The sequence below is a fragment of the Myotis yumanensis genome, unplaced genomic scaffold (genome assembly GCF_028538775.1).
Source record: "Myotis yumanensis isolate MYYU_CA2020_CCGP unplaced genomic scaffold, mMyoYum1.0.hap1 SCAF_2, whole genome shotgun sequence".
Taxonomy (NCBI): Eukaryota; Metazoa; Chordata; class Mammalia; order Chiroptera; family Vespertilionidae; genus Myotis; species Myotis yumanensis.
Genome location: NW_027223753.1, coordinates 25612691 through 25625783, shown reverse-complemented (window position 1 = coordinate 25625783; position 13093 = coordinate 25612691). Strand labels below are relative to the sequence as shown.

General features: G+C 41.3%; 1 protein-coding gene, 1 long non-coding RNA gene and 1 pseudogene across 5 annotated transcripts in view; 2 read left to right on the top strand and 1 right to left on the bottom strand.

Moving 5' to 3' along the window:
- LOC139003202 (uncharacterized) overlaps window positions 1–13043 on the bottom strand; it is a 53203-nt gene extending 40160 nt beyond the window's left edge. The window contains exon 1 of one of the 4 annotated variants that reach the window (XR_011470225.1): window positions 12841–13043. This is a non-coding gene — a long non-coding RNA (uncharacterized lncRNA). Of the gene's footprint in view, window positions 1–2218; window positions 3287–12840 lie in introns of those variants that run through there. The other 3 variants (XR_011470222.1, XR_011470223.1, XR_011470224.1) reach the window with 3 other exon arrangements.
- LOC139004366 (gap junction alpha-9 protein-like) lies at window positions 61–1106 on the top strand (annotated as a pseudogene).
- On the top strand, window positions 2575–8240 carry MYCBP (MYC binding protein). Its single transcript, XM_070404775.1, has 5 exons — window positions 2575–2676; window positions 2878–2950; window positions 6396–6444; window positions 6684–6813; window positions 8013–8240. Exons 1-5 carry the CDS (start codon window positions 2593–2595, stop codon window positions 8055–8057), a joined length of 381 nt encoding a protein of 126 aa, XP_070260876.1. The 5' UTR covers window positions 2575–2592; the 3' UTR covers window positions 8058–8240.
- Window positions 13044–13093: the final 50 nt, after the last annotated feature.

Genomic DNA, 13093 nt, shown 5'->3' with positions numbered 1-13093 from the left:
GAATTTCCGGAGGATGAGCCCCAGAAATCAGGATTTTAAAAAGATTCCCAGGTGATTCTAATGTGCAGCCAAGGTTGAGAACCACTGATTGAGAGTCTCTATTTAAATGCCAAGGCTACCCATGTCCAAATATAATTGTTTTGTCTCATGATCAACAGAAAAGATAATATTCCTATTATTTTTGCAACCCACAGTCATCGTTTCACTTTTCTTAAACATTCTAGAAATTTTCCACCTAGGCTTTAAGAAGATTGAGAGAGGGCTCTGGGGACAATATAAATTGAAGGATGAGCATAATGAATTCTATTCAAACAGGTCAAGACAAAATCTTGCCAAATATCAGAGCATAGCTGCAGATTCACTGAAGCAACTCTCGTCTGCACCTGGTTATAATCTGATCGTGGAAAAGCAAGCACACGCAACAGTGCATCCTAGTTTAAACTGCCCTGCATTTCAGGCAGGTCCTGATAGTCACAATAGAAATGATGAGAAATGCATTTTGGATGAACAGGAAACTGTATTTTCTAATGAGATGTGCACATTTAGTACTACCTGTAGTCATATTCAAAGTATAAGCTAAGTACTAATGAAAACACTAAAAACAAAAACACACACAAAAATACACACACACAACACAACAGGAGCACTAACCGGTTTGGCTCAGTGGATAGAGTGTCGGCCTGTGGACTGAAGGGTCCTGGGTTCGATTCTGGTCAAGGGCATGTACCTTGGTTTCCGGCACATCCCCAGTAGGGGTTGTGCAGGAGGCAGCTGATTGATGTTTCTCTCTCATTGATGTTTCTAACTCTCTATCTCTCTCTCTTCCACTCTGTAAAAAATCAATAAAATATATTAAAAATAAAACAGGAAAAGAAGTTAGTGGTAAATAGTTAAGGAAAAAAAAAGAAATTGATGGCAAAAACAGCAAAAGGAACCAGTACCCTACAGGTCACTGTTCTATTCCAGGTGTTGCTATAGATCTGGACAACCACATGGGCAGTCACTCCAAACAGCTTTCTCTTTGTCAGCTAACTGCACCAGGAAAAACCATGGTGGCTTCGTGCTACATGGAGTCCTTCTACAGAAGATGAAAATTGGGTGTCACCTTCTAAAGGTAATCTCAAGGGTTGGTTCAGAGAAAGTACAATCAGAACCCTTTCTCCTCTACAAGGAGAATTCCAACCACTTGACATTCCAGACACTCCTAATTCTTTTGGAGCATTGTCCTCTGGATCAGAACCTGCAATAATGCTGCTGCTTGTCTCCAAATCAATTAGTGTTGCTGACAAGCAATCTCCTTGGTAGGCGGGCTCCCACGGACCTTCAGATCTGAACAGCTGTTGGCTTTTAGACATTCTGCAGATAATCACAGAAGCAGCCTAGTAATAGTGGAACACAGACAAAACAGCTAAGGGCAGCTCTGAAGACCAGGTGTTAAAATGTACAAATGCAAACCCATTTCAAAGAGGAAAAACAGCTCTAATTCTGAATTGTGAAGAGGTAGTTTCGAAAACAATGATACAGAGTTACCAAATCGGGATTACTTTTTCACAGGCCCCCTTCAGAATTTTTGAAAACCGAGTTTGGGGAAATCATATGTTCAGAATCGAGGCTAAATGAATTGGAATAGAGTTTTTCCTTGAAGGGACCACAGTACTTCGGAGATTGTTCTTAATGTATACAATTCCTCTTTTTAATTACTGATCTTTTATTTGTGGACACTGGTTAAATTTCGTTTGCTCCTGGGACTGTTTCCTTACAGACTGCAACTTAATGTGTTATGAGTATAATCTTAATGCTGTTATCCAGTAATAAAATCTTAAAAAGATTTGTGGCTTGCTTTGACCAGTTTATGGCATCGTGATTCCGTGCCCAGACTGAACTTTTGGCTCTAGTTATCTAATCTCAACATTTTACTAACAGGACCTATCATACAGGTACAGTGTGAAGACCAAAATAAGAAACACGTGTTTAATAGAGTGGCATCAATAGGCGATCCAAAGTGCTAGCTCTCATTAACATGTGTGACTGCTCACTCTATAGGCCCACATTAACTCGGCCACAAAACAAGGAAACCCCAAACGTAAAAGCCAGAACTGAAACATATGATTCCTAAACACACTCCTCAAACCATTGGAAATCCAAGGGCCGCCCTGCGTCAGTCGTGGGCACCTTTTTAGGGTGGGAGCCAAAAAGCCAGAGCATTCTTATTGGTTACCACAGATTCCGAGAGGTCCCAGTTGAGGCAGGTCCGCCTACCATCCGCGTCGGAAGATCCTTCCTGGTAATAGTCCTCAGGCTGCCGAGTTACGCAGGCTCCACCCCCGGGCGCCACGCCCGTCGTTGGGCCCCACAAGGACGCAGGTCCCGAGTTACCAAAACCTCACTCGTCCCGAGGCCACAGACTCGCTGCAGGGACCGGAAGAGGAAAGAGTGTTGTCAGGCTAGCCCGGTGGGCGGGCGTACGCAGACTCCCTCGGCTCAGCCCACCACGGGGCCTTCAGAGCGTCCTTGTCGCCATGAAAACAGGCCACACCCCGACCCTTCCGGACCGTGGTCCGCAAGTGCGCAGGCGCGCGCGCCCTTCCGCGCATGTGCAGTGCCGCTCAGAGCCCGCCAGCCACGGTCTCCGGCGCCAGCTACGCCGCTGCCGCTGTCACTATGGCCCATTACAAAGTGAGGGGGGCGCGGCGGCGTGGCTGGGGGCGTGCGGGAGGTGGCCAGCCGCGGGTCGGCTCCGGGTGGGCATGGGGGCGCGCGCAGGTTTGGGTGGGGGGGCCAGAGGTAGCGATGCGGAGGCGGGGTTTGCCAGCCTCCAGAGCCTTCTTCCTGCTCCGGCCCCCGGATTCCGGCCACTGACCCGCCGTATCTCCTCAGGCCGCCGACTCGAAGCGCGAGCAGTTCCGGAGGTACTTGGAGAAGTCAGGAGTGCTGGACACGCTGACCAAGGGTGAGCATGGGCGCGGAGAGGGTGCCTCGTGTTCTCGTCGGGCTCCGCGGGCAGCGCCCCGGACGGTCTGTGACGTGGGGAAGGAAGGGCACAGGTGGGACCCGTGCGGGGTCCAGCGAGGCGGGCCTCGGGGCCGGCGCACGCCCTGCCGCCGGACGCCGCCCGGCCCGGCCCGGCCCGGGTTGCCCGGCGCACGCCGCCTCTCCCGGCCGGGAGTGAAACTCTTGCAGCTGTTGCAAAAAGTCTCTTCAACTTCCGTTGCTTCGCCTCGAGCAGCCGCAGTGGGCATGTTTGCTACAGACCTTGAGATCCCAGTTCCTCCCGCCCGACGGTTTCTGGGGCGCCCTGGAATCCTGTTAAGAAACATTTAACCTCGAACCAAGCTGGAAAATTTCCAGATTTGAAGTGCGCTACGAAGTAGCTAAGTGAGCCTAATCCCCGAAGCAGGCGATTCCGTCAATTAGGCTTTTCAACCCCCGTTTCATAGTCCATATTAGTTTCTACACTGTGCAGATTTCACAATTAAAGTAGAATTACAGTGATATTGTTTTCACTTTTTAAATGAGAAGCGGTTACACTGTGTCTCTTCCTCCGGGGTTCAAGATCTAAGTGAGGGTGCTTGAAGCTGAGGTTTTCGAGTTGGTTGGGGTCCTGCTTATTTCGTTAGCAGTAATTTAAATGCCTATTATGTATCACTTAACTCCCGTTCAAGGATGTATAAGAGCTGGCAGGACGAGGACCTAGGTCTAAATGAGAAGAACAGTAAGTGTCTGGGAAATACTTTGGTTACCGCTCTTTGGCCAGAAACAAAGATTAGGAGCAAATTGGAAGGGAAGAATAACTCTGGCTTAGCAGAAAGTAGGGCTTTTAATTCTCGAGTCTGGATTGATAATTTTGATTTCCTACTTACCTTGGGTGGGGTTCAGGTACTCGTTTCCCTGCCTCTTTGCAAACATTAATAAATTTCAGCAAACATTAAGGAACTACTCTATGAAAGGCTTGTCCTCTGTTGTTTCTGGAAGCGTTACAGATTCTTGGAGGCCCCCCCCCCCCCAAAAAAAACACACACACACAAAAAAAAACAAAACAAAAAAACTCCACAAGTTCATTTCTTTCTTTCATTTAATCATTTTATTCAGATTAAATGGGGATACAGTAGTGGAAAAAACACACACCACACTCCCTGCTCTAAATGAGCTTATATCCTATTTGGGGGAAGACATAATTAATACCTAGTGTCAGCCAGTGGTATTAAGACATAGCAAAATGGGGGATAAAGGAGGGATGGGTGTGGCATCTTATGTAGGGTGGGTGGTGGTGGGGGGAGGACTCTCTTAAGTAGTAACATTTGAGCAGAGACCTGAATGAAATAGTATCTGCTGTCCAGAGTTCCAGGAAGTGTAAGGAGGCCAAAGTGCATGGATGGAGGGAGTGAAAAGTAGAATGGTAAAGGCCAGAGAAGTGACCCTGGTGGAAGGTGACTGAAGATGTACAGCTTTGTGGCCATACATGATTTTCCTTCATGAGAGATTAGAAACCATTGGTGGCTTCTTTTCCCTTGCTCACATCTACTGGTATCTAACCCCTCACCACCTCCCTACATTTCCATTTCCCTAAATAACATCAGGTAACATAATATCTACTGATGTGATCTATTTCAAATTTGATTTTCAGCATCAAACATAGGTACTTTACATAGATTTAACTTCTAATTTTTATCTAGCTTTATTTCCAAGAGGATTTGAAACTGCTTCTAACATTAAAACACTAAAAAGACAGGATGGCTAAAGATAAAAGATGATAAATTAGGAAGAAGAGGCATTTAAGAGTTATTTTGAGCCTGTATCAACCTCTAAAAATCCTGGCTGCTAAGGCAAAAAGGGGATCATTAGGTATAGTGTTTTTCTTATCTAATTAAAAGGAAGTATATTCTATCTATAGAAAAGAAAATAACTTGACATTTACATTATGTTATGTAATTACCAACCTTTTAAGTACCACTGACAAATTTAAAAGTTGAAAGAAATGGGATAAAAGAAGAGGAAGAAAGGATAAAAATATTCATGTTTTATAAAATTAGGACTCAGTAGAGATCAGTGGAAATTAATGGAAGAAACAAGTTTGAGTATATAATTTAAAGGAAAAGAGAGTAAGTAGAGTAATTAAAGAGTACTGTAACATTACAAGGCAGGCTGAGGAGAGGGTAGTTGTGATGTTAAATATATCAATTTCTCAAAAAATAATGTAAGTATATTTAGAGAGATGAAGAGTAACTATCAGAACTCAAAGTAGTTGCCCATTTGAGTTTTCCCATACTGTCTTATTTTGATGAGTAATTAAAACTAAAAAATAAAAGGGAAGTATGTAAGTTGGTTTACAACAGGAGTTGTTAACTTGGGGTCTAGATATGCACATTTTTTTTGTGTGTGTAGTTACATTTTTTTTGGGGGGGGGAGGCTTTTATCAGACTTTTCAAAGGGTTCCATGCACAAAAATGTTAATCACAGGTTTAGAGAGATTTTTAGCTGAGTAGTAAATCCTAGTAGGAATTTGTTCAATAGAAGATGAGCAAGGTAGTACTGATATGAGCTATTGGAACACTAAAGTATCATATTTTAATGTTGATTACTGGTAAAGTTTTTGGATGGTGGTTATTTAGCATGTTATGTATGAAAACTTCATTCTTGAAGAACATTTTGAATTCCATAGCTATGTTGATATTTCAAAATTTTTCTCAAATTGATCTACTTTCTTTCCACCTCTCTATTACTCTAGTGCAGTTGGCTATCTTTGTCAGCAGGATTACCACATCAGCTTGTTAACTGTTCTTCCTGCTTTTATTCTTGTCCCACTTGCTGATTTTCCACACAGCAGTAGTGATCCTGTTACCTACTGTTTAAAATGTTTATGTGCCTGTTCTTAGAATCAAAGTCCAACTGAACTTGCAGGATCTTCCCTAGTCTGCCCCCTACTCCCTTCTAGTTTCTTCAGCAAATCAATTACAGCGGATACTCCTGCCACATTGTTCGCAACTCCATCTAGCCACACTTATTTCAGTTCCTCCATATGTTGTTTGCTTGCCCCCTGCCCTTCCCATTTTATCTGTAGTCCTCATCACCTAGATCTCAGATCTTAGTTCCTTTATTTTAGGAAGCCTTCCCTTGTACCCTAGAGTTAGGTGTTCTTCCAATGTGCTCCTATAACCCGTTATCCTGATTGTTCCTTGATTCTCTTTCTGTGTCTAGTTCCTTGCTTACCTTTTGCACTAGACTGTAAATTCATTGAGAGCGGGGACCTTGTCTGTCTTACTCACCATGGTATGGATAGGCCTGGCAGGGTGCTTGACATATACTAGGCACTTAATATATCCTGAGTTATAGACTATAATGTCAGCCATTCAAATTTCAGACTTTAATTGTTGCTTTCTCTGCTTTTTGATTTGCAGTATTGGTAGCCTTATATGAAGAACCAGAGAAACCTAATAGTGCTTTGGAGTATCCTTTTCATCTTTCAAGTCAGAAAAAGGCCTTATTTTTAGAATTCTCATTTTTTTCACATAGATAACCTTTAAAATACTTTTGATTAAAAAAAAAGTTACTTTCCTTTGAGTTTTGGGGTGATGATCTCTGGGTAAAAATGGGTGGTGGGATGGGGTGACTCTGATCAGAGATGCTACTCCGGGCTATTTCATTACTGTCATTCAGCTCAAGTAAATTCTTAACTTTGAGATTAGTTTTTTAAAGCATCACTTAGGAGCTGCTACCCCAGAAAATCCAGAAATAGAGCTGCTTCGTCTAGAATTGGCAGAAATGAAAGAGAAATATGAAGCTATTGTAGAAGAAAATAAAAAACTGAAAGCAAAGGTAAATTTTTAAAAAGAATTCATGTTAATAACTTCATTTTTAGTTAATAATTTCACCTATCATTAACAATAATTAACACATTCATGTTAATAATATTAATATGACCAAAACATCACTAAAATGGACAGTAGGGGAAGGAGGAAGGTAAATATCAATCTCAATTAATTGCAAGGCCAAACTGATGCCCTGCCTAGAAAACCACAGACACATTAGAAATAGGATAAGCAAAGTGTGGTCAAGAAGAGGTTCTGGGGAACCTGCATCAACAAAAAGATGAGAATATTGGTTAATGCTACTTCTAGTATATGGAGACTTCTGAGAGTCTTACAAAGTTGATTTAAGTTGCTTTGTGAGTGGCACCTCTTAGAGTTGTGCAGTGTACAATCTACCTAGTCATGTGGTGGCTCTTGTAAATTTGTTTGCACTTAATTTTGTCTAGTGCTAGTTTTTTCTTTGTTTAAACTCCTGTGAGAATTTTAATAAACTTCAAATTAGTCAACTCTAAGTCCTTGAGGTTTCACCACATTCTAAATCACATAATGCATTTTATATTACTATAGGAATTTTTCATGAGTTTTATTTTCTCAGTAACTTTGTGAGATAAGTGAAACAGATGCACCGGTTGAGGAAGCTACAACACAGTGAAGCCTAGCTTCTCAAATCTGACAGCTTAATGGAACAAATCAGCCTAGTGTTCTTCCCAGGGAACAACTTGGCATAAAAGAAAATGCAGTATTTCCACAATGTGAAAATACCAATTAACTCTTGGGCACCTTTTAAATCAAAGACATCGGCAGGTCTTTATTATCTGGCTAGATTCATATATGCCACATAATTTGTTTTTTCTACTTTTTGGGAGAAAGTTCAGTAAACTTTTGGTAGAGGGGCTTATTATAATAAGCCACATCATCCTTGGGAAGATAATAGATTATTGCATATCAAGTGTCTTGACAGGGTAGCCATAAAGTGGAATTAAATTTTAATTTTCTAGTAATATTAAAGGTTTATGTAAAAAGCCTTCATTAGGTTTGATCGTATTAAGTCTTAGATCATTGAATGGTTTAAACATTTAAACATAGAAACTTACTGAATCAGTAATTAAATTGAATATAATAGTTAACTCGTTTTGTTACTCTTAAGTTTTTTTTTATCCAGTTTAGAATAAAATTCACCTAAACTCCTCTGTCTTTGCCCTATAGCTTGCTCAGTATGAACCACCTCAGGAGGAGAAGCGTGCTGAATAGGATTCTTCTCAGTTGAAAAGACACTGAAAAATGTTTTGTAAGACTTGAATAGTTTGTATAGTATATAATCTTTTCTGAACAGATGCTATAGAACTTTTATATATATATATGTTAAATTCACCTATCACACTTTAACTGTTATAAACACATATTCTTATAATCACCAATAAAAACTTAATATAATCTTCTTTGGGTCTTAAAAAAGCAGGAGTATCCAAAGTGAATCCTGAAAAAAATCTAAACACAGCCATCTAATTCATTACCTTAAAAAACATTCTGTTTACTAGTCTGACTAGGAATGATGGTACTGGTTGTATTTTAGCTGAGGAAGGTTAGCATGGAACTGTTCCTTGGTTTAGTTCAGGATATGAGCACAGGTACAGTCATTCTTTAAAACGAAGATGACATTGTTTATATTCTCCGTAGGCAGTTGGAGAGATCTGTGTGACATGAGATGCTTTTGCATGGGTTCTAATGAATCTTTTGCTCGTTTATATAATGCGGAATAAATAACTCTTCTTTGTCACCGCTTTGCCTTAGATAACTGTGTGTGCCAGTTTCAACTCTGACACCACGTTTTCCTTCTATGCATTCATGCCCTATTTGATAATGTTGCCTTGCTTGCTACTTGCACATTGGCTTTCCTGTGTTGATTTTCAATTTGCTATAATAGCAGTTACCCTGTTGTAACTTAATATAACATTAAACAGGATCACACTGTTCCCCTGCCTTACTTAGTTGCTCAGTTGAGCACAGAACAGAAGCAATATAAAATGCTGGGTTCATTCACAAGCTGGGATGAGAAGGAGAATAAGCCATATATAGAGGAAAATTATAGTTTGCTGGTATAATTATATAGTGCTTTTTTCTCTCAAAATATTCTTCTAGCCTTGAATTCATTTTATCTTCATTATCCCTGTGAAGTAGGTAGGGCAAGTATGAGGGGAGGTTGGATGCTGATATTTTAGGCCAAAGACTGATATTAATACAAATTATTTACTAGCTATAGAACCTTGGGTACATCAGTTAACTGCTCTGAAATTCACTTTCCACATCTGTTACTTGAGAATAATATCTGTGCTGCCTACCTCACAGGGTTGTTGTGAGGGTCAAGTGGAATGTATGTGAAAGATTTGTAAATGGTAAAGCACTATATTCTTGTTCATTAGTCCTTTTTCATTTATTTTGGAAGACCCACAGACTTTAAAAAAAAATTGGTTTTAGCCCTAGCCAGTTTGGCTCAGTGGATAGAGCGTCGGCCTGCAAACTGAAAGGTCCCAGGTTCGATTCTGGTTGAGGGCACATGCCTGGGTTGTGGGCTCAATCCCCAGTGGGGGACTTGCAGGAAGCAGCTGATCCATGATTCTCTCTCATCATGGATGTTTCTCTCTCTCTCCCTCTTCCTTCCTCTCTGAAATCAATAATAAAAAAATGTATTAAACACACAAAACTGATTTTAGAGAAAGGGGAAGGAGAGAGGAGAAAGGGGGAGAGAGAGGGAGGGAGAACATGGATTTGTTGTTCCACTTTTTATGCATTCTCTTATATGTGCCCTGACCAGGGATCGAACATGCAACCTTGGCGTATTGGGATGATGCTCTAACCCAGTGTTAGGCAAACTCATTAGTCAACTGAGCCAAATATCAATAGTACAACAATTGAAATTTCTTTTGAGAGCCAAATTTTTTAAACTTAAACTATATAGGTAGGTACATTGTTATTAACTTAATTAGGGTACTCCCAAGGCCTAGGAAGAGCCACACTCAAGGGGCCAAAGAGCCAGATGTGGCTCGAGAGCTGCAGTTTGCTGACCACTGCTCTAACCAACTGAGCTACCCAGCCAGGGCCTCTGTTTTCTTGATCATTTATTTTCCTTACTGATTGACTGACGTTATTAAGAAGTAGTCCTATTTCATATATCTTATCCCGATTGTTAGAGAACCTAGCTTTATTTTTTGGTCAAAACACACAGAAAATGAAACAATACACTGAAAACTGGCTTAACTAGCAAAAGTCTCCATACCTGCTAGAAACTGACTAAGCCAATTGTAAGGGAATTTTATTCAGTCATGTTGGTAGGAATGTGCCTCTTCTAATCACAAGTTTGTTTTTGGATGGGGAGGGGGGTCAGATACTGTTGGAAGAACATTCACTTGAATTAGTTTATCTTCTACCAATCTAAGTGCCTTCTACATGGACAGCAGAGGGTTGAGTGCAGGTGTTATAATAATGAATGACTTGAAATTAGTTGTAAGACAGGTATATAAGCAATTACAGTATGGGCTAGGATGTGCTAAGAATCGTCATCATAATAAAACATGACCCCCTGGGGTTTTGGAAGAGAGGGAGATTGGCTTCTTTAAGCAGTTGGTATGACAGTCCCCTTGTGGATATAGACAAGTAGAAATTTTTTCTGGCACCCAATCCTCATTTGCTTTTTTCTCCTGGGACTAGTATTAATACATATGTAAGTCAGGTGGTTGTGTCTTGTGACATCCTTTTGGACAGAAGGCCAATCTGTGGGTTGGATAATCACACTTTGGTGGAACTGACCTGCTAAACTGCTGTACCAGTCAGTGCTATTGAAGAACTTAGGGTCAGCCTGGCCACTGGAGGTCCTCTTCAACATTTCTATGAAGGATTTGGATGAAGAGAGTATACAAGAAGAGGCTCAATGGAATAGAAAAAGCACCCTATCCATTCAGTTCCTGCTGTGCTTCAGCTAACTTACCTATACAATGTAGATTTCATATCTTGCTTACCTCACAAGGTGGTTGTAAGGATCAAATATAATGGATGAAAAGTACCTTGCAAATGATAAAGGACTACATATGGGTCAGATGGTAGTAATGCAAAATCTGTTAAGTGCCACAAAGCTGGAAGGGCTGATTGATAGACTTATATTGAAACAAGCTTGAGAATGCTTAACAACTTGGAATATCCAAACGTCTGGGCCTAAATCAGGAAGCTGAGCAAGTCTTATATTTAGGTTAAAAAATGCAGTTACACAAGTCGAGGCACTAGCATTGCTGACAATGTACTAGTTTCAGTGATTATTAATGGGGGACCACTTGTACTTTATGAATATATTTTTAAAAAATATATTTTTATTGCTTTCAGAGAGAGCGGGAGAGAGAGAATCATTGATTGGCTGCCTCCTGCACATCCCACACTGGAGAGGGAGCCTGCAACCCTGACCAGGAATTGAACCGTGACTCCCTGGTTCATAGGTGGACCCTCAACCACTGAGCCATGCTGGCCGGGCTTTTTTTTTTTTTTTTTTTTTTTAAATTATTGATTTCAGAGAGGAAGGAAATGGGGGTGAGAGATAGAAACATTAATGATGAAAGAGAATCACTGATCACTGCCTCCTGAACGTCCCTACTGGGGACCCAGCCCGCAACCTGGGCATGTGTCCTTGACCGGAATCGAACCTGGGACCCCTCAGTTCGTAAGCCGACGCTCTATCCACTGAGCCAAACCAGTTAGGGCACTGGTCAGACTTTTTATAAATATTTTTTAAAAAAATTCATTCTGGAAAGCATTAATAGAAATACTCTCCAGGTACTAAACAGTCATTCTGAAGGCTGTATTGGTGGTCAGTATTGCATTGTAGGTGCCAGACATTTGATGGATGTTGACAAGCTCAAATGCATATAAAGGAGAGTGACCAATAGAAGGCATTTGAAAAAAGAAGGCTGTACTAATATAGTAACCATAGCCACACTTGGTATTTAAAATTACAAATTCAAAATTGAGTTCCTTAGTCACATTAGCAACATTTCAGGTGCTCAATCCACACTGGCTACTATATTGACCAGTACAGATTAGAACAATTCTGTCATCATAGAATGTTCTACTGGGCATCACTGAAGGAATGGTTGAAGGAACTGCGTACGTTTAATGTAGAGTAGAGAAAAGATTTAGGGGATAACAAAGACTGCAAATTAGGGCTGTCATGAAAGATAACACTACTCCTGTGTTCAATTACAAGCTCCAGGGAGTATGACTTTTTTTTTTTTTTTTTTTTTGGCCTGAAAAAGAGACTTTTAAAGTTTTACCGAAGTGGAAACGGCTCCGTTTTGAGATAGTGAACTCTCTCTTGAAACTATTGAAGTGTATGCTCTATGTCCATCAGATGCTGTATAGTGGGTTATCTTTAAGTGAGAGGTTGGACTAGATCTCTAAAGATGTGTCCTACCTGTAACTTGTAGATTCAGACATCACCAAGTCCCAGACCTGCATGAACATGCTTTCCCTTAATAACTTGGAAGACCAGTACCACCACCACCATCCCCACTTGAAGAGGAAGATCCTCTTTTCTCAAATGTCCAATTCTAACACCTGTCAAGGGTGAAAATTCCTCTAGCCTTCTGGAAACATTTGGTGATAGCATTTATCTTGATTTGCTTTCATTGTGTATTCCTTTGGTCTCTGTGGGGGATGGAATTACTGGAGTAGATTTTGACTAGGTGGGAAGGAGGGGAAATTGAGTCATGTTGAGTTTGAAGGGGCAGCAGTATCCTCTTGTCAGTGATTTGCTGAAGAAAGATGTCCCACCTGCTAGAATTAACTGTATACACACCCAGGACTGCCTTGTTTGAGGTTTGCCCTCCATCTGAATGGCTCCTCCTCCATACCTTTGCATTTCCTAACCAATCCATCCATTCAAGGACCAGCTCAGACAACAGCTTCTTGTAGACTTTCTCACCCTCTCAACTCCCGAGCATTATAGTCTGTATCTGTGCCCTTCCCACGCGTATCTCGTACCGAGACTACTTACGCTATTAATCTTCGAACTGGAGGGAAGCGGGTGGGTCAGGGTCGGTTCCAGTTTGGCGTCCCAGGACTTCGCAGACATCAATAAATGTTGGTTTGGGCGAGTACAATTGTACCGGAAGGACAATCAATTCTTCCAAATGCCCAGAGAGCATCTCTCGCTGCGATGGCCTCCGGAGCTCCAAGGAAGTCAGGAGAGCGGTGAGAAACAATGTGCGTGGCTGGGCAGGACCGAGGTGCGGGCTGGGGCGGAGAGC